At 47.8% G+C, this 19,210-nt stretch overlaps 1 protein-coding gene across 1 annotated transcript in view; it reads left to right on the top strand.

Annotated features, from left to right (window-relative positions):
* Ngf (nerve growth factor) overlaps nucleotides 1–11,794 on the top strand; it is a 50,929-nt gene extending 39,135 nt beyond the window's left edge. Inside the window, exons 2-3 of the mRNA XM_021661827.2 lie at nucleotides 5,007–5,130; nucleotides 10,890–11,794. Of these exons, the coding sequence (XP_021517502.1) occupies nucleotides 10,902–11,627 (726 nt within the window). The 5' untranslated portion in view covers nucleotides 5,007–5,130; nucleotides 10,890–10,901 and the 3' untranslated portion in view covers nucleotides 11,628–11,794. The remainder of the gene's footprint in view (nucleotides 1–5,006; nucleotides 5,131–10,889) is intronic.
* Nucleotides 11,795–19,210: the final 7,416 nt, after the last annotated feature.

Genomic DNA, 19,210 nt, shown 5'->3' with positions numbered 1-19,210 from the left:
TGACTGCACCCCAATAACATGTTCTTAATGCTTAACCTAAAACGATATTTCCTTATTCGGAACTCCACCAGGTAGAGGCATCTTTGAACAGTGTTAAGTGCCCTAGGGACTGGCCATTGCTGTGTTGGAGCTCATGGGATGTATGCTCTAAGAGGTCTGTTTGGGTCAACTGTCCTCGAATCCTTTGAAAAAAGAAAAAAAAAATGTCAGCAAACAGTCCTTGAATTTTTTTCAGTACTAAGCCACCACTGCTACAACACTGAAGAATGTTTTTTAAGTGGCTTGCAAAAAGGTCAAAAAGAAAACCTTCCAGGTCACAGATGTCCCTTGTATCTAGACAGTGAGGGCTTGCAAAGATGACCTTCCCCAAATCTGCACACTCTATTCTCATATTCCTTGTTGCTTATGGTATGGTTGCACGTGTGTCTTATGTTTTCTATATTAATTTCTTGATAATGAATTTCTCTTAGTTGGCTCATCCAAGCAACTAACAAGCTCCCTCTTCCTCCTGTCCACTGGTGGCTTCGGAGCTGACCTTACATTCAAATCTCCTAGGGAGCTTTTGAAAAGTCCCTTGGAGGACTTCAAGTCAGTGAAACCAGGCTCCGCAGGAGACAGGACATGGGCATCATGGTGGGTTTGTAAAGCTGGGCTGGTGAGTCAGGGTTGAGAGTCACTGCTGCAGAGAACCGGAGGTGTGGAAAGTAGAAACCAGGGGGGTAGATAGAGCCTTTCATATTCAAGTATGAAAGACGCAGGGGGGTGTCCACCACTCCCCATCCATTACCAACAGAAGCAAAGATGCTATCAATTACATTTTGATTGGTCTTTAGCAGTTTGCCATTAATCTAAACTTCTTGATGAGGATGGGCAAAGACTTAAAAAAATAAAATAAAAAGGGGTTGGGGAAGGTAGGCCCAATGATCAGAGGGCCAAATGAGCAGCCTTCTTTCCAGGGATCTTCAGAAGAGTCCTTCTGCCCTCCAACTCTAGAAGACTCTGGGCTGGCTTTTCATGGATCCTAAGGAAAGGGCCCCCATGGAACAGTCATGTTGGCGATTCACAACGGCAGGCCATCTTTGAGTTCATGCTCTTTGGCTTGGATCTCATACTCTATGGGGGTGGGGGGTATGAGGAAGGGTTCTCTGGTAGGACAGGATAACGACAACACACATGGTAAAGAGAGATTTTGTTAGGCTAGCATACACATAGGTGCTGGGTACTTCAACAATGTCTGTCTGCTTGCTGTCCTAACTCCTCACTCAGTGAAGCTTGACTTCTCCAACCAGTCTCAAACCACAAAGCATGGAAGTTCCCTGGAGAGCCACCGTTTTAGAGTCCGTGTGGGTCTGAAGTCAGCGGAGGATCACACGGCCATGACAGACACACTTACCCTGAGCAAGGAAAGGAAGGGAGGTCCTCCCTACTGCTGGCTCCTTGAACCTCCTTATATCTGGGCTGACCCTTGAGAGCTGCCTCCCACATTGAGAACAGACCTTCCTCTTCAATCAATCCTCTCTTGAAATCCCCTCAATAATGTTCCCTGCAGAATGTCTCTGTCTCCTAGGTGATTTTCATCCAGTCAATTGGAGATGGAGGAAGGCCAGCATGGAACCTAATCACTCTTAAACGTAGGTGACAGATAGTAATATAACAAACAGGGTCATTAAATCGCGAGCTGTCTTGTTTCCCGTACTCAGGATATCTGCCCCGTACTTTGCACTCTTAACAAGTTTTAAGATACTGCCGTACCAGTGCTTTAATGCAGCAGACTAGGTCTAGCAGAAGCACACCAGATTTCAATACTATTTCATTGTGTTCTATAAGAAGGAGCATAAGGTGGTCTATAAATGAGCTGTGATCTATTTCCATACATTTATCAAAAGTGTGAGAGCCACCGGATGTCTTCCTAAGTAATTATGAGAACAGTTAGGAGTTTAAAAATAGGCATCTGTTGAGTTTGCTTGTCCCTGGTATATTTGCATTAGAAATTGGCAATATTTAAATTGGATTTAATTTTAGAGCCCCAGCCTTTCCTGGGATGAGACGAAAGCAAAAACACCTATGAAAATCAGTCACTATTCTTGGCAGAAAATTCTCTTTCCAGCTGTACCAGCACTGTATGAGAGAACACCAAGGGCATGGAAGATGCCGGAAGGAGCCTCAAATATAGCCATCAGGCACCAGTATGGATGGTATGGGCAGGAGACTGGTGTTCACCAAGGTTCCCCGGGCACGAGGCTATGGATATATGGCTAGGACTCCCATGGTTGTGTGCGCTCCATTCCCCAAGAGGGCAAGTCTATGGAGAAGCTGTGAAGTGTATATATAATGTATAATATAATCTCTATAAATATGTAATATATAAAATTTACATTGGTAGCCTCTCTCATTCCAGTCACTTAGATCAGAAGACATGCAGCAGAGGACTATCTAGAATATTTACAGAGTTACTCTTCCTTCTCTGGTTGTTCTATGGATTAAAGATGAAAGCTTTTGTGTGTTTCGGGAAGCAAGCGGGCAGGCCACAACAATGAGATTCCCAACTCACTGTCCCCTGCTGATAAATAGTTCTGTCACAAACTCCTTTCGCTCTCCCCTGCACTCTAACCCAGCCAGCCAGCTCTTGAGCTCAAAGGCTGTGTAGCGTTTGTTCTCTCTGTTCTTCTGCGGTGTTGTCCTGTTTGTCCTTAAGAACTCGGCACAGATGTTACAGCCTCATGAGCCTATGACTCTGGCTAGCCTGGATGGACAAAGCAGGTTCCTAGGTCCACTATGCTTCCCCATCAGGAGTAATGTATGTCAGGGTGTACATTCATTTAAGTGCACTGTCACACTAATTTAAATGCTTAACTTGTGCTGGCCCTTCCGCACCTCTAGATGATTCGCCATAGGAAATATTGAATCTTATTTCTCTTTGTGTCCCAAGCATCAAGCACAGCAGGGACTGAAATGTCAATGTTTAATTGATGGAATTAACGAATTTTAACGTAAGGGTGTGGAAAACTGTTGCTTACCCAGAGTGTCTTAAAATCACAGAGGACCAGAGCTGGAGGGACCTTGAGCTGTCGTCTAGTCCAGCAACTTCTCTTTTAGGGGAGACACAGAGACACTCCGTAAGGTCTTATCCAAGAATCAGAGGGACCTGAGTCAGGACAAATCTCCGTGGATTCCAACCTTTCAATCTGTGCAGTCCAGCCAAACCCCCTGCGGAAGGGCTTGTAGAATAGATGAGCTCCCCTCTTGAGTGATGAGGGTAATGCACACCTCCTACCCCAGTGCGCATGCTGGCCTACCTCCCCCAGGCTCAGCACACCCTTGCGTAGCCCTGCGATATTATTTGTCACAGGATCTCACATTTATGAAGAGCGTCAGAGTAAGGTTTTCTCCATGCCTGATTTCTCAATTGTGTATCAGAAGGGTTTCTTTTTCCTCTAAGTTTTTAAAACAAAAAGAGTGTGTTGAGCAGGGTGAGGAGGGAAGAAGAGTGGAAACACCGCAGCCTTTGGCGCTAGGCTGTGCAGTGACTCAGAAGCCACCTCAGGCCCTTCCCACCACCCCTGCTCTCCAGCCCCTCTTACTAGCAAGGCAATTGCCCCTTGGGAGGCTTCTGTGACATCTGCTTCCACAGTAAAAGGAGAACAGCGGTGGCGGTCACATTGGAGCAAGGCATGGCTGGAAAAAGGGTTTGCAGGACTTGAGAAAGTAGACACTAAGGACAAAGGTGTAATTCTCCAACCTTCTTTACAGATTTTCTTCACAGACTTAGTCATCTATCCGTGCATCCTTTAACATCACCATGTCACTCTTCTGCTTAAAGCTGCCCCCCTCCACTCCTTTCCTATTGGCCCCAGGGATGCAACTGTAGCTCCTGGCTTCGTCCCTAAAGACCCAGTTTGTTCTGCATCTCCAGCTCACTTCTCAGGTCTCTTCTTTCATACTCAGTTACTCTGACTTATGTTTACCTAGGGCTTTGGCGTTTACTCCTCCTTCCACTGGGATGCTCTGTCCTCCATTCCTTGTCATTAGCTTCAGGGCAGCTTCTGCCAGGAGCTCCTCACTGAGCACTCGGTCCACATAACCCCTTGTACTACCATCTCTCTCATCACGCCGCACCTGCTCTCTTCACAGCATGAACAGAAACTGAAGTTATTTATTTGTAATAGACTGTGACGTCCACAATAGAGGTCGAGAACTTGCCTGTTTTATTTATTGCTGGGTCTCTAGCACCAGGAATAGTGTTTGGCACACAGTAGATGCTCAAGAAATTAATTAATTAATTAATTAATTAAGTACCTTCATGTATCAGGTTGACAGAGTGAGAGGAAAGCAGCAGCTATAGGAGCTACAAGTTGAAGCATATTTTTTTCCTCATTGTGTCATCTCCATAGCTTCTGATTCCTGAAATCTGACTTTGAGCGTAGTGCCCCAAGAGCCCTGTCCTGGTTCAGCGAGAGATCTGAGTGATGAGTCACGTGGTCAGTTTGTCCCATGTGCACTGGCTGTCTTGTATTTCCATTATAGAATTGACTCGTTTGAATTTTCAGGACTTCTGCCTTTGTAGCATTGAATCGCCAAGGCTGGGTGGCACTGTGTCTACCACATCTGTGCTTGGGCAGTGTGCAAAACAATTCTCATTTTAGTTTAGGCATCTCTGGAGCAGGACTCTAGTATGGATCTGGCAGGCACTACATTAGGTACAGTCCCACTGTGGACTGTGTCCAGGTTGAAACTAATAAAAGTAAGTACTGTTGCAGGGCCATGCAGACCCAGGGCCATGCAAGACCAGAGCCATGCAAGACCAGAGCTATGTAAGTCCAGAGCCCTGGAAGCCTTGGCAACTGGACTCTTGCTCCTTCCTGGGCTCTAATGTTGCTAAAATATTGGGATTGTGGATATAGGGTTTTCCCTATTTGGATATTTCTTCCCCTCTGCTAGGGCTCAGGTGTCTACCCATCCGCCGGAGACTATGTGAACCCTTGTCTAATGCCAGCTCTCCTCCACAGAGTTTTGGCCTCTGGTCGTGCAGTCCAGGGGTCTGGATGGCATGCTGGACCCAAGCTCACCTCAGTGTCTGGGCCCAATAAAGGCTTTGCCAAGGACGCAGCTTTCTATCCTGGCCACTCTGAGGTAAGTGCCTGAAGGACAGCTGCCTTCCTGGGGGTATCTAGAGCTCTGCAGCTGCTGGGCTGGAAAACTCTCAGTGACACACAGCTGGAAAGGCTCTACAGGTCGGGGAAGGGGAGTCAGACCTGATGGATCAGTAAGGGCCAACACTCTTAGTGGTACTGCAAATGGGACTTGTCCTTTTTCTCTGTGCCTTCTGGGGACACATTAAAAGTCACATAGCATAAGCCCCAAGTAGACAGACTCGATACGTACTTCCCAGAGCAGTCCGAGCAGGTGACCTTGTAAGGCAGAAAGTCTGTGGTCACTCTTCGTGCCTGAATGGAAGAATAGAGAAGAGTTCCATATCTGGACACTGGCAGGCCTGGCTCTATGTTCTACTTTACCAGATGTCAAGGAGCAAGTGATTTAATCTCTGTGTCTCTGTTCCCTAACCATAAAATGGGACGGGGTGAGCACAGCCTTGCCCCGGGTGGCTGTGATGACTGACATAAGATGTCACTCTGGGATTCAGACCGGCACATTCTGTGCCCATGCCCATAGCTCACACACCTGTCCTGAAAACCCAGCTAACCTCAGGGTTCAGAACTCTCAGCCCACGTGTCACCATCATGGGCATCTTATGTACTTTTTTGATCAAGACATACTTGAGTCCGGATCATAGATGTGTGATGGATGCGTGATACTCAGAAACCTGAGGTGCCAGACATAAAGCAATCAACTCTCGGTGTGTTCCTTTTGGCCCAGACGTGTGGTACCATTGAGGCGAAACTCATGAACTTCGAGTTCAATTGGATGTTGGAGCGGCTATAGGCATCTCAGGATGCACTATCAGTCACAAAGTGCAGAGGCTGAGCAACAGGGTGGTACTGGCACATACTAGCCAAATTACCCCAAATCATTCAGGCCCCCTAAAGCTAGTCTAGTAACTCAAAATGTGTCCTCCAGCTCAGCAGCATCGGTGTCACCCGTCTGCTGCCTGACATGTTTCTTCCACCGCCACCCCTAAGCCTAGATAATCAGCAGCTCTGCAAGTGGATGAAGCTGCCCGGCCTAACAGACCTCCAGGTACATCTGGTGACCTGGGAGACTTCAGTCTCTGAGGTCACTTCCAAGCTGTGCCTCCTCCTCATGAGTACTGTGTGGGCCACGCCAACAGCGGTACTCGAATCTGTTCTGTCACGACTCGCCTGTGTCCATCTCTGGACACCTCAGGGATCCCTCCCTAGGGAGTCAACAAGCCACTGAATTCCTTTTATACTCCACACAGGCCCCAGCAGCTGAGAGTTCCTGAGTCTTAAAATGGAAGACAGCAGCCAATTTACATTTACACTGGAGGGCAAGTGTAAAGCAAGAAGAGGCCCCTGTCAGATTGCAGCCAGTGAGATGGAAGAGCCTATAGTTCCTTGATCCTGGGGACTTTCTCTCCCTGGCCAACAACTGGTGATTCAGGTTCATAGATCTGATCCTAGCTCAGAAATTGTGAATTGTGAATTGACCCCTCTCTCTAAGACAGACTTATCTTCTTCCCATCTCTAAGTAGCCTCTGCAGGCCTCCTGGCAACCTGAGACAAGGACTAGTTAGGATCAAGTGTTTAGCTCTATGGGGCAGCTTACTTACCTACTCATGTAGGGCCAGATCTGTGTAAATATTATTCACTTGGTACAGGAACATCTCCTACTATGGGAGATGCTACAGAACATCCTACTAGCCAGGAGAGGGTCCCCATGGAGGCTAGGTCAAAGCCACCTCCCCCCAAGGAGAGTCTCTTCTTTCCCAGACACTTAACTTCCATTCTGGGTAAGAACATGGCAAAATGAGGAACGTTTACACCTGAAATGGGCTGTGTTCCTTCATATGAGCCCTGACTGTCCTCTCCAGCTAAATGTCCCACTCAGGCAAGCACCATGAAGGTACACGAAGGCTGTCACCTGCTCAGGACACAGGCTTTAAAGGTTGGCTATGAGTAAATAGAGTCCTCCGTGGCTTACTTCATCCAAGGAGAGAATTCTCTTTGCTATGCATGTGTTGTGTGACTGGAATGGGAAACAGTGTGGATTAGTTCTCTTTTTCTGTCTCTATCCTCTGATAACTATGAGACTTTTCTAATCATTTTTAAAGATCATAGGAACACACCATTATGAGTAAATCAACATGGTTCTCCCAAATTATGTTTTAATCAAATACTGACCAGATCTATTTGAGCCATTTCCAACTCTTAATGAACTGTGTGTCCACGATGTAAATCTCCATTGCATTTGAATGACTGTGGGTAGCATATGGTAACCCAACAGCACATTCATAGCCAGCTTCAGACTCTTAAAACGTTGTGGAGTTTGATATGCAGAATGAGCATGCAGCATACAGAGTAGAAAACTTTATGATTCCTTAGAGGAAAATCACCAGAGTCTATAGACAACATCAACACTCAGGTGCAGCAATCAAAGCAGTCAGAAGGACAGAGACAGCTCCACACACAGCCTTTGGGGATGGAGGTGCCACAGGCAACAACAATGAAGCAGTCGGTTTCTGCGCGTGGGGAGCTCTGCCTCTATCAGAGAGGCACAGTTGTCAGCAGATGGGTGTACTAGAAAGGTCTTTTTGCTGCCTAGGTTAGTAGTTCTCAACCTGTGGGTGATGACCCCTTTGGAGGCTGAATGATCCTTTCACGGGGGTCACCCAAGACCATCAGAAAACACAGAGATTTGCACTATAATTCATAACAGTAGCAAAATTACAGGTATAAAGTAGCAACAAAAATAATTTTATGGTTGGGGGTCACCACAGCATGAGGCACTGTATTAAAGGGTGGGAGCATTAGGAAGGCTGAGAAGCACTAGCCTAGAGTTAGGCACGATCGAGGGATGCCATTAAAGTTGAATATTGGGAGACAGCAGGATGGACTCTGACAGCAGATAGGGAGAGAGAAAAGGGGCCAGGGGGCGCAGGGGGAGCATACCACTAGAAAAGAGCCCAAAGCAAGGGCAAGGGTGGCTAAGCACAGGGCAGGAGCTATGCCAGGAGCTCTTGTGCCAGAAATGAAGAAATGTGAGCTAAGTGGAAGGAGCTGGGGCTGTTGCCAGGCTGTGCCATCGATTCTGGATCAGCAACCACGGGTCGTGAGGTCAGAGCAGGGAACTAAGAACCTTCATGGGAAGTCAGGGGAGAAGGCACTGGAATAAGGAGGATGAAGATCCAAAACATCAAGGGAGTACCATGACCTGAACCAGGAACACAGAAGTGAGGTTGGAAAGGAAGGTTCAGATGCAAGGAACGCTGCTCTAGCAGAGCTCAAAAGACAACACAGAGGTCTGGTTGAAGGCTGGGGACAGAGTCCAGGATGAGCTGAGATTTGCAGCTGGTGAATGAAGGCATAATGAATGGTCTTAGTAAAAAGAAAGAAAGCAGTGAAGATGCCATTTAGGAGAGTCGGGCTGTGGAACTGCTTTTGGAAGGCACCAAGTGGTCCAAGATTCAGCTGCGACTGCTGGACAGAAGACAAAGATGGGATGATGACAGGGTTGAGCATGAAGATTTTGCTCAGCTCTGTCTTGCACTGAGACTGTCAATATCCATGGAGAGAGGTGCCTTCAGGAAGCAGGAGGTCCAGAGAGTGTTCCAAGGGACCAGCTAAGCTGGAGATGGAACTGTGGCTATCAGCAGTCTCCTCAGAAGAAAAGGAGCTTCCCCCAGCAGACCCTGCAGAGTGAGACAGTGGGAAACGCAGAGCATGGCAGGCTTTATTTCTATTGAAACCCTACTCTCCAGTCAACTTTTCATCAGTTCCCAATCCAGTTCTAACAGGTGTTACCAATTTGGATTTAAAAATATGGATTTCAGTTCTGTGTCTTCTGTCTTAATTCACCTGATGAAAGATAACATGTGCTGAGAAGAGAGGAGTGAAATAAAAAGAACAAACATAAGAGGCTAGACTGGCTGCCAAAAGAATGATCAGTCCTCTTAAGATTTGGCAAGGTAGTTACCAGCAAGGCCTTTAGGCATCAGTTCTGGTAAGGGGGAATCAAAAGCTCAGGTATACTGCCCCCTCCTCTGCACGGGTGACTGGAGAAGTGGAGTATCAAAACATTCTTCAAAGGAACCCAGGAGAAAAGAATGTGGTTGTTTCCTTCTTGGATCCCACCAACAAGTACAGTATCCTATGGAATTCACTGGCTGAATGCTGATTGGAAAGCAGTGTGTAGCCCTGAGCACAGCCAAAAGGACCCATGTCCATAGTGGAAAGCAAACAGAGGGTGGTCTTCTCTGACACCTCCGTTCAGTCTTTTCCTTGTTCTCCTTATGTTTCTTGAGGAGCTGTAACATTCCAGATACTGTCTATGGCCTCGCAGTGAAAGTCACATGGCTTCTGAAGCACCCTCAGGCAGGGAGACAGAATACCCACATCATCAAGTGAAGGAAGCACAGTCACCATGAAAGACAAGAAAGATGTTCACATAGCAATGGAGAAACCTGCCAGCCAGGTGGATCAGACACAGCTCTGCCCTGTAGGAAACACATCCAGGAGGTGAACAAGCCGAATCTGTGCTCTACAGAAGTCTGAGGGAGGAAGAAAATATGCAATGAAAATCCATGGATGAAGAGTGCTCAGTGAGGATGGCCAACAGTAGAACCAAAGAAGGCAAAGTCTTTGTCTTAAGAGAGATACAATAACTCAGGATCAACACACACTTAATCCAAATATTCACCCTGGAAAAATAGTCTTTACTGCCCATAAAGAAACTAAGGTGTGATAAATTAAATGGTTTTCTTCCACTAACAAGTATCTGAACTGGATATCCAAGGTTTTTCTCAGTCCCAATGCTAAGGCTTTTTATTATTATTATGTAGATTCAGCAGGAAAGAATGTGTGTATGCATACACACATATACACAGAGAAAGAGAAACAGACAGGCAGACAGATGGAACAAGTGTGCTAGAGTTATCAGAAAAAGCTTCAAGAAGTAGAAAGTATCTGAAGTAGGCTGAAAAAAAAATAGGGGAGGAAGCAAAACGATCCAGCAGTGCAGGAAAAGGAGAGATAGATTTGGAGGCTTGGAAGACACTCTATAGAGATTCCTCTGAGCCCACCAAGATCTGGAGACGCTTCACAAAGTGGCGTTTGAGCCACACCTGCAGACGTAAAGTGCTGCTCAGTGTGGGCAGGACAACGGTCCCCAGAGCAGAGCTGACTCTGCTGTCACTCAGGGTGAGCTTGGTAGAGCCCGACATTGGGTCTCTCCTCACCTCCAAGCAAGCAATAAAAAAAAAAGAGAAAGGACCTGTTCAAAACTGAAGCAAAGGAGGGACGCTGGAAGACGCTCCGGCTTAGTAAGGGGTAGGGCTTCAGGACACGTTCCCTGCAGTGCCTTCTGGAACTTTTCCGAGGGAATCACATTCAGGGTGCAGGTACCCCCATCCTCCAGTCCTTCAAGCTGGCAGTCACGGAGTCCAGAGGAGGCAGTGAGGGAGACCCCGAGTTTCTAGGCAGCATTTCAAGGTCCATGTTGCTTCCCAGAGCTACGACACAGGCTGCTCTGGTCAATGCCAGTCATCCCAACATGATTGCTGCCAGCATCCCTCCTCTCTCCCACGAGTGTCCCGCTTTGGTTTATGAATCCAGGGTCTCCACTCCACTCGTGGCCACCAGTGGAGGCTCCTGCCATCCTCCCTGAGGAACCCCGTGAGAGAACCCGGGCGCCACCCTGACAATGCTTAGCTCCGCCCCCCTGAGTAACCTGTCTATCCGTGTTTGTCATTCCAGGTGCATAGCGTAATGTCCATGTTGTTCTACACTCTGATCACAGCTTTTTTGATCGGCGTACAGGCAGAACCATACACAGATAGCAATGTCCCAGAAGGAGACTCCGTCCCCCAAGCCCACTGGACTAAACTTCAGCATTCCCTTGACACAGCCCTCCGCAGCGCCCGCAGCGCCCCTGCTGCACCAATAGCCGCCCGCGTGACAGGGCAGACCCGCAACATCACTGTGGACCCCAGACTGTTCAAGAAACGGAGACTCCGTTCACCCCGCGTGCTGTTCAGCACCCAGCCCCCACCCACGTCTTCAGACTCTCTGGATCTGGACGTCCAGGCCCATGGTACAATCTCCTTCAACAGGACTCACAGGAGCAAGCGCTCATCCACCCACCCCGTCTTCCACATGGGGGAGTTCTCGGTGTGTGACAGCGTCAGCGTGTGGGTTGGGGATAAGACCACAGCCACGGACATCAAGGGCAAGGAGGTGACAGTGTTGGGCGAGGTGAACATTAACAACAGTGTATTCAAACAGTACTTTTTCGAGACCAAGTGCCGAGCCCCCAATCCCGTCGAGAGCGGATGCCGGGGCATTGACTCCAAGCACTGGAACTCATACTGCACAACAACCCACACCTTTGTCAAGGCGTTGACAACAGACGACAAGCAGGCTGCCTGGAGGTTCATTCGGATAGACACAGCCTGTGTGTGCGTGCTCAGCAGGAAGGCTGCACGAAGAGGCTGATCCGCAGGCAGCCCCTTTCCCCACCTGCCCCCTCCACACGCTCCTGGGCCCCTCCCTACCTCAGCCTGTAAATTATTTTAAATTATAAGGACTGCATGGTAATTTATCGTTTATACAGTTTTAAAGTCATTATTTATTAAATTTTCAAAGCATTCTGTGTACCTTCACTTGAGTCTTTTTTTTTTTTTTTTTTTTTTTTTAACCTCAGTAAGAGCACCCACACGTTTTGGGAGAGAGTGCAGGGAGAACTGTCCCCAGCCACTCCGGGTTCCACAGCCCCTCTGTAACCCTCGCTCCCAGCCAGCACTGCTCCATGGCTGGCTAACTGGTTTCAGACACGACCCTGCGCCCAGCATGATTAGCAAGGAAAGTCGGCCCGCAGGCTCTGCTCTACATTCCAGAGCTGAGTCTACCAAATCCTTGGATTATCTGCCGCAGAGCGTGAATCCATGAGCCTTGATTGCCTCGCTTGAGGAGGGAGGGTAGCTGAGGCTGGTCAGAAAGCAGGTGGCTGTGTGCACAGGCGGCCTCCCACCTCTGAGAGACCCAGGCTGGTCCTCTGAGGATGCTGGGAACTCCCGGTGTGGATGAGTGAAGGCTCTGAGGAAAGCCTTCTGGCTGCCTACTGTCAGATGGGCAATCTGAAGGAGCTGTAACCAAATCATCTCCTGAGGCCTGTCGTGGCAGATCTGATTTCATGTTAAGATTGCCGTAGCCCTGATGGCTGCTTTTCCTCTGTGGCTTCCTGCAAAAAGACTTCACCACCCCAAGAAAACAGCAGGGCTTCCAGGCTTCTTGCCACCCATGAACAGAACAGCTCCAGCAGCAACTGTCAGTGGCCCTAGCACCCCAGCATCGGCTTCTGACTAGAGACCCAGCGACCAGTCAGAAAAGAACTTCTGCAAACTTTTTATTCTTATTCAGAGGATTTCACAAGTGACCAGAGCTAGCTGAGGCCACAAGACCTGTAGAGACGAGAGTTGTGGATGAACAGATAAAGACGACTATAGTAAGACTAACACAAGCTCTGGGAGATGGAGGGGAGAAAGTTGGGAGGGCACAGCAGAGCTCTGTTCCTCCCAATGGGAAAGGAAACAGAAAGCCAGAAAGAGACACAATGTGTGTGTGTGTTTCTGTGTATGTGTCTATGTGTGTGCTCATATATTTGTTTATGTGCTCATGTGTGTATGTCTCTCTGTGTGTATATGTGCTTATGTGTGTGTGTATCTGTGTTTCTGTGTGTGTGCTTATATATATGTGTCTGTGTGTCTCTGTGTGTATGCTCATGCATGTGTCTATGTTTCTGTATGTGTATCTCTGTGTGTGCTCATATGTATGTCTGTGTATCTCTGTGTTTCTGTGTGTGTGCTTGTGTGTGTGTGTGTGTGTGTGTATGTCTGTCTGTCTTTTACCAAAGCTCTCACCTTCAGGAGAACCAGTTCCTTGGATAATTTTGGAGAAGGGTGATTCTTTTAATGTATTTATGTCCACTATCTCAAGAGCAATGAAAGTAACAGAGACACTGCAGGGCCCTCCCTGGAGTAGGGTATGACCCAGCCCCACATAGTCACATACCTACCTTTCATCTTGTTTTTGTTTTTGTTGTTTTGTTTTTTCCCCCTCAAGCCACAATTTCTCCCCTAGAACAGGAAACATCCTATGGCGGTTTTGTTCATACCTCTCCTCCAAGGATGTCAACACCTTACTCTGGTTTAAAAAAAAAAAATCCATACTAAAAAGGAACTGTTCACTGTCTCTGTAACCCTCCAAACCCTGCTCCACCTCCACCCTTCTTCAAACAGGGCAAATAGGAAATTCAGAGAGCTTTGGAGTAAGAATCATTTGATTAGGGTGAAAGCTTGATGGAATATGCTGGCTTTTCCTATCATAGCTACTGCAACTGGAATAAAGATTTATGTTCAAGAAACACTAACCAGAACATTCCGTGCTGAGATGCTGGGTCAGATAAAGGGAGCCTTCCCACTGGCCTGTGTCTGTGGGTTTTCAGGACTCCCAATTCCATGGCCACAAAAGTCCCAGGCCCATCTCATGAACAGACTATGAAGGCCTTTCTCTTAGGGCCAGGCAGACCAGCTGGATATGAGGAGAGCGAGGGTGAGGGAGACATTCTGAAGCTTCAGGATAGAGTTTCTGGAAGCTCCTGAGTGGCTCTACCACCAAAGACATGCCTGGAGAGCTGTGCCCAGAGCTGCCAGACTCTTTGGGATATCTGGAGAATATTGTTGGCTGTCCTGGCCTGTTTTCAGGACTGCCTCGATGGGTTGAAGGCACCCCATTTCCAAGAAAGAAGTTCCACAGTTACTGGTAGAAACAGGCCTCCTGTCCCCACAGTGCTTTAGATAATCCCTAGAGTCACGATGTGAAAGCCAGTGTTTTCACACAGCAGGAGGGTCTATCAGTTTGGCTGAACAGAGCATAAGCAGTCCAAAAGCAACCCATGCCTGGGCCTTTCCACAGCTTGAACTCTTCCCCTATGTGGAGGTGAGCCCCAGCTAGCAAACCTACCCTGGCTTTCCCTGAGAGGCCATTGCATGGCCAAGGTCCCAAGTGACTGAACATGAGGAAAAACCAGCTCCAAATCTCCCACTGTGTTCAGAGAGAAGGGGTGGTCCACCCCCTTGTTCTTCCCTCCGTGTCTTTCTATGACTTCACCTCGGTTTCCTTCTTCCCTTTAGCAGCTTCCTCCATCAGAAGACACCCTCTGACCTGTCACAGAAAAATAACACAAACCGACTGTCCTCCCTTTATAGAATCAGTTCCCATTGCCACTCCTGGTTTCAGGGGCAGACAGCACTGGGTGTTCTGACTCTGGGTTAGAGTCCCAGGTTGTCCCCTGGACTTCCCCACCTCCAATCAGACCACCGGCCTCTCCCAGATGTGGTTGCACTCCTAGCATACGGCAGAGTTAGGAAATGGCTACACTTGTTTCTGTAGACCCCAGGAGTGCTCCCAAAGTTTTAACACTATGAAGGAAAACCTGCCTCAGACCTGGAGTCGAGGGCAGACTGCAGGCTCTGCCCCATCTGGGATGCCTGGCTTGTGTTCTGGAGAGAAAGAATCAGACAAGAAAAGCAGAACCATGAGGAAGCACAGGTTATCTTGAACTCGGGGGACTACCCTCAGCATTGACCTTATACCCTTTCTACCAAAGACAGGAGCAGAACAGTAGGAGGCAGTGGGCCACATGGAGTCCAAGTCGTCAGCTATCCATGGCGGAGAGAAAGCAGTCTCCCATGATAGGACAAGTTCTGGGAGGACAGCAGCAGAGCCGAGTCCTGGCGCTGGCTCGCTCAGTCCTATGTGTGATCGCTGGCAAGGCACAGAGCCTCTTAAGCCTGGCAGCCGTGAAATGAACACAACCGCAGGGCCGTAAACACAGAGCAAAACCTCGGAAACAGCTAAGCCCTAGGTGAGGGTCAGAAATGTGGCTATGAGCAGTCCTGTGCTGACTTAGAAAAGAACAGCCATGTAGGGCTGTCTGTGTGTGTGTGTGTGTGTGTGTGTATGTGTGTGTGTGTGTGGTGTATTTTAGCATACATGCCATGGACCATGTATGGCAGGCAGAAGACAACTTCACGAAGAGAGTTCTAAAAAGGAGTCAAGCTCAGGTTGTCATGTTTGCACAGCTGAGCCATCTTGCCAGCCTTTAAATGCAGTTCTTACCAACCGTTAATGAGTTAAGGTCTGCCTCTGTGAAATGGGGATAATTGATTATAATGCTAGTCTCACAAAGTCTAGAAATAACGAAGATACAAGCATATATATAGATACATATATATATATGCTTGTGTATATATGTATGTATGTGTATGTATGTATGTATGTATGTATGTATATAAGCACTTTAAAATATGTGGCAAATCTTAGTTTTGAAGCCTAGTGTCAGGTGAACACTATAAGGCCCTTAGAATGTGGTGGAATGGTTTTCCACAGGGCAACTAGGTTCATCCGCTGCCAGTGTTAACAATCCCTCTGACCTGTAACAGCGGGGGTAGCATGAATAGTGCCCTTTAGCACGTACTGAATGCGTGTTCACTGTGTGCCAAGCAGAGGACTCAACACCTTGTATGGATTAGCTGTGAGCTGGCCTCCAGGCTCTGAAGCTAATAGAACCACCTGATGAAGCCAGGAAGGCTTACATGCAGCTCCGCCTCCTCTGGGATGTTTACTCCTCAAGCCTGGCACATTTGTCAACCGCTGGCTCCGAGAGTTTCCACGTGGCAAGCACATGGAGCGTGTTTTGCTTCCTTTTGTTTGGATTTGCAAATGAAGAGCTCTGACCTCCCCCAGTTCTTGCAGGCTTGCAGGAGAGGCTCAGGGGGATGGTCCAGAGGCCAGATTTGGGCAGACCTAACCACAGCAATGGCCCAAGGAGGTTCCTCCAGCCCAGGGCTGCTTCCTGGGGTCAGTGGTGTAGTCCATCTGTGTCTCTTCCACACCTGGGCCCAACCTGGGTAGCAGGCAAGGGTCATGCTTAAGCAGTGTCTCAGGCAGGTAAGCCAAAACTTAGTTCTTTTCCTTCTTTCTTTCTTTCTTTTTTTCTTTCTTTCTTTCTTTCTTTCTTTCTTTCTTTCTTTCTTTCTTTCTTTCTCTTTCTTTCTTTCTTCTTTCTTTCTTTTTTCTTTCTTTCCTTCTTTCTTTCCTTCTTTCTTTCTTTCTTTTTTCACAGCCACCAGTCCTACTCTGTCACTTCTCCTCTGCACCCTTCCTATGCCAGCAAAAAAAAAAAAAAAAAAAAGGAATAATAGTCTGAGTGACATTTTCTGGGTCCACTGCATGGGAGCCAGCTGAGTGGCTTTCAGAGGGAGAGGTTATGGTGATTGTGACCAGACGTCTTTCACATGCAAAACAAGGATGGCAATACAAACTCTGTTGTTGTCTTAGTCCAGCATCAAATACTGTATATAAAACAGGTAAATACAAACAGCTTCAGGTGCATACATGTATGTATGTAAATATAATATGTAAAGACATATCATACACAAGGACTGTGTATGTAAATACGTAAGTGTGCATGTTCGTGAAAATAACTCTTGAGAGCTAAGAAGCAGCTAGAAAGCATACATTTTACCCTCCCATGCCTCTGCACACTGACTTAAAAGCACAGAGGAGCACGTGGACCAGCCAAATGGCCATTTCAAACGATGAGCATGGTCCTACGAGGCAATGGTACAGAAGGGGTAAGCCTGGGAGAATTTCTCCAGGAAAATCTCTTGAACTGCATTTGCAAAACAAAGGGCAATGGTCTCCTGGGTTAGGGCCTAGTTCAGAGTGAGAGAGGAGGCAAAACCCAGCCTAGGAAAGGCCCCACCCTGGGAAGGAAAAAAGGAAGAGCTATCTCTTCTTTGCCTCGTTACATGGGGCAGAGGAAGCAACTCCTCGGGGAAATACAAAGCTCAAAGAAGCTTAGGAAATAACCTGAAATCCTGTGGCTGGACACAATGGATGTCCCCGTATGGTTTCCACAGAACTTTATCTATGGTCAGACCAAACACCAAAGAGATGGTCAAGCTTCCTGGAGACAGGGCCCCCTATAGAGTGTCAGCTGGGTCTCCTCCGTCCTCAGAGAGAGCAAAGAAAACAAGGACTCCCAGTGTAGGTGACACACACCTCCAGCTCCAGGACAGACTTACATGGGAGGCTCCCTCTGTGCCTGGGCTAACATTTGGTGCCACAGCAAAGCCCGTCTCCAGCCTGGCGGCCTCTCCCCCTTTATCTCACCCTCACCATTCCTTTCACTTTGACATAATGAAAGTGCAGCTCGCACACTGCCTCAAGATTGCATATGATAATTGGAAACATGTGTCCGAGCTGGCATCCCTTCAAAGGGCTTTGGAACTCTGACTTGGGCTGTCCTCTGATTGCAAGAGCAATTCCCCGAGCTAGCTCTCCAGCTTCACATTCCTGCAGCTGCACCTTAGCATTAACTCTTGCCAGTTGGAGGCTGCTGTGAGCAGAGCCCGCTCCCGAAGCCCAGAGGTGGCCGCCCATTCTGACTGTCCAAATACAAAGCACACCTCTGAATTTGCCATCGGGGCACTGACTATACACACAGGCATCATGGGAGCTGGCCGGTTTGCTAGCCATTAGCAAATCAATTGGCATGAGTTGTTTGGGGACACTGCCTGAACTCCCAAGGGCGGCAGGGCTGGGTCCACTGTGATCCGGCACGGTGTCTTGCTTTGCTTTGCCCTGTGCTAAACAAAACATCCAAGCATTGCTCTTTCACCAGGACATCCCTGAAGGAAATGCAGAAGCAAAGGTGACTCTTTATGATGATAAACTCAAAATACACAACTGCTGGCATTCCCGGGGCCCTCTATTTAGTTCCACAAAGAATGAGTACATGTCTGTGAGCTATGAGGTGTCATGGCATGTCTGGGGCAGATAGAGGAGTTTGATGGGCCCCTGTCCTTTTGCAGTCTCGTAGGTGGCTGACTGGAGGATTCATGCCCTTCTTCTAGTCTTCGTGTATCTGCATATTCCCTAGTCACAAACCCACAGTACACGAAGACAGCCTCAAACATCCCTCGTATTGGCAGCAATCAGCCCTGCCACCTCCCCTGTCTCTCCCTGCTTGCTACTGACCTGCTCTCATTCCCGGTATTACTGTGGTCTAATCCCTCAGCCAAGCCTGACTGGGTCCTGGACCTTGCTTTGGGTTCTCTGAGTTGTACTTCTCAAGATTTTATGCTCACCAGAAGCACTCAGAAGTCTAATAATGCTACCTGGGGGCTGGGACCTGAGCTTCTACATTCTAAGCATTCCCAACAGCCAATGCTATTGCTTTACAGCACATAACTGAACAGCCAGGCCTGGGACCCTGCAAAGCCTCTCAGCAGGCTGGTCCTCAGTTCTCGCCTGAGAACTTTTGTGAGGTTCATTTTCCTTGGGTCTTTAGACTTTACTTAGCAGTCCTGGGAAAGCTAATCTTAAACTCCTGGCCCATGTCCTCCAAGGTCAGATCTGTTGTCCCGGAAAGGTAGAAGTCAGAAGGAGGCCTAGCTGACTAATACATATCAGGAAGAATGCGGTGATAAGAGTGACACCAACTTCTCCCAAAGTAGGAACTCCTAACAAAGGGAAAGTGAAGACAAAAGCAAGTTGCAGGGAACAGTGTGGGTCAGGTGAGGGGAAAAAAAAAAAAGCAGAATGGTCCTACTTGGAGACAGAGAGAGAAAAAAAAAACAAGACTTGGTCACAAACAGAATGTCACCATGGAAACATGGTGAAGCCTCCGTCCTTACGTGATTCTGAACAAGTCCCTCTCTTCTGTTCATCTTCTTGATGATGGGGGATGAAAAGTCACCCTTTCCACATGACTTTAGGGCCATCCTACAGCTTCCCAGAGGGGTTGTTTGTATTAAACCCAGGACAGTTTACAAAACTCTCTCTACAGACATCAGTAATGGTTGTAAAAATGAAAAATGTCACAGTTTGGTGTGTAAAACAAGTAGTTCCCAATGCTCCCAAAAATCCTGTCTTCTGCAACTTTAAGCCGAAGAATTCCATAGCCAAACCATATCTAGAGTCACTTGAAACATTCAGAAGCCTTGTGCCAG

This window comes from Meriones unguiculatus, chromosome 10 (genome assembly GCF_030254825.1).
Source record: "Meriones unguiculatus strain TT.TT164.6M chromosome 10, Bangor_MerUng_6.1, whole genome shotgun sequence".
Lineage (NCBI taxonomy): Eukaryota > Metazoa > Chordata > Mammalia > Rodentia > Muridae > Meriones > Meriones unguiculatus.
Note: the sequence above shows the minus strand (reverse complement) of the source record. Positions and strands in the feature narration are given on the sequence as shown.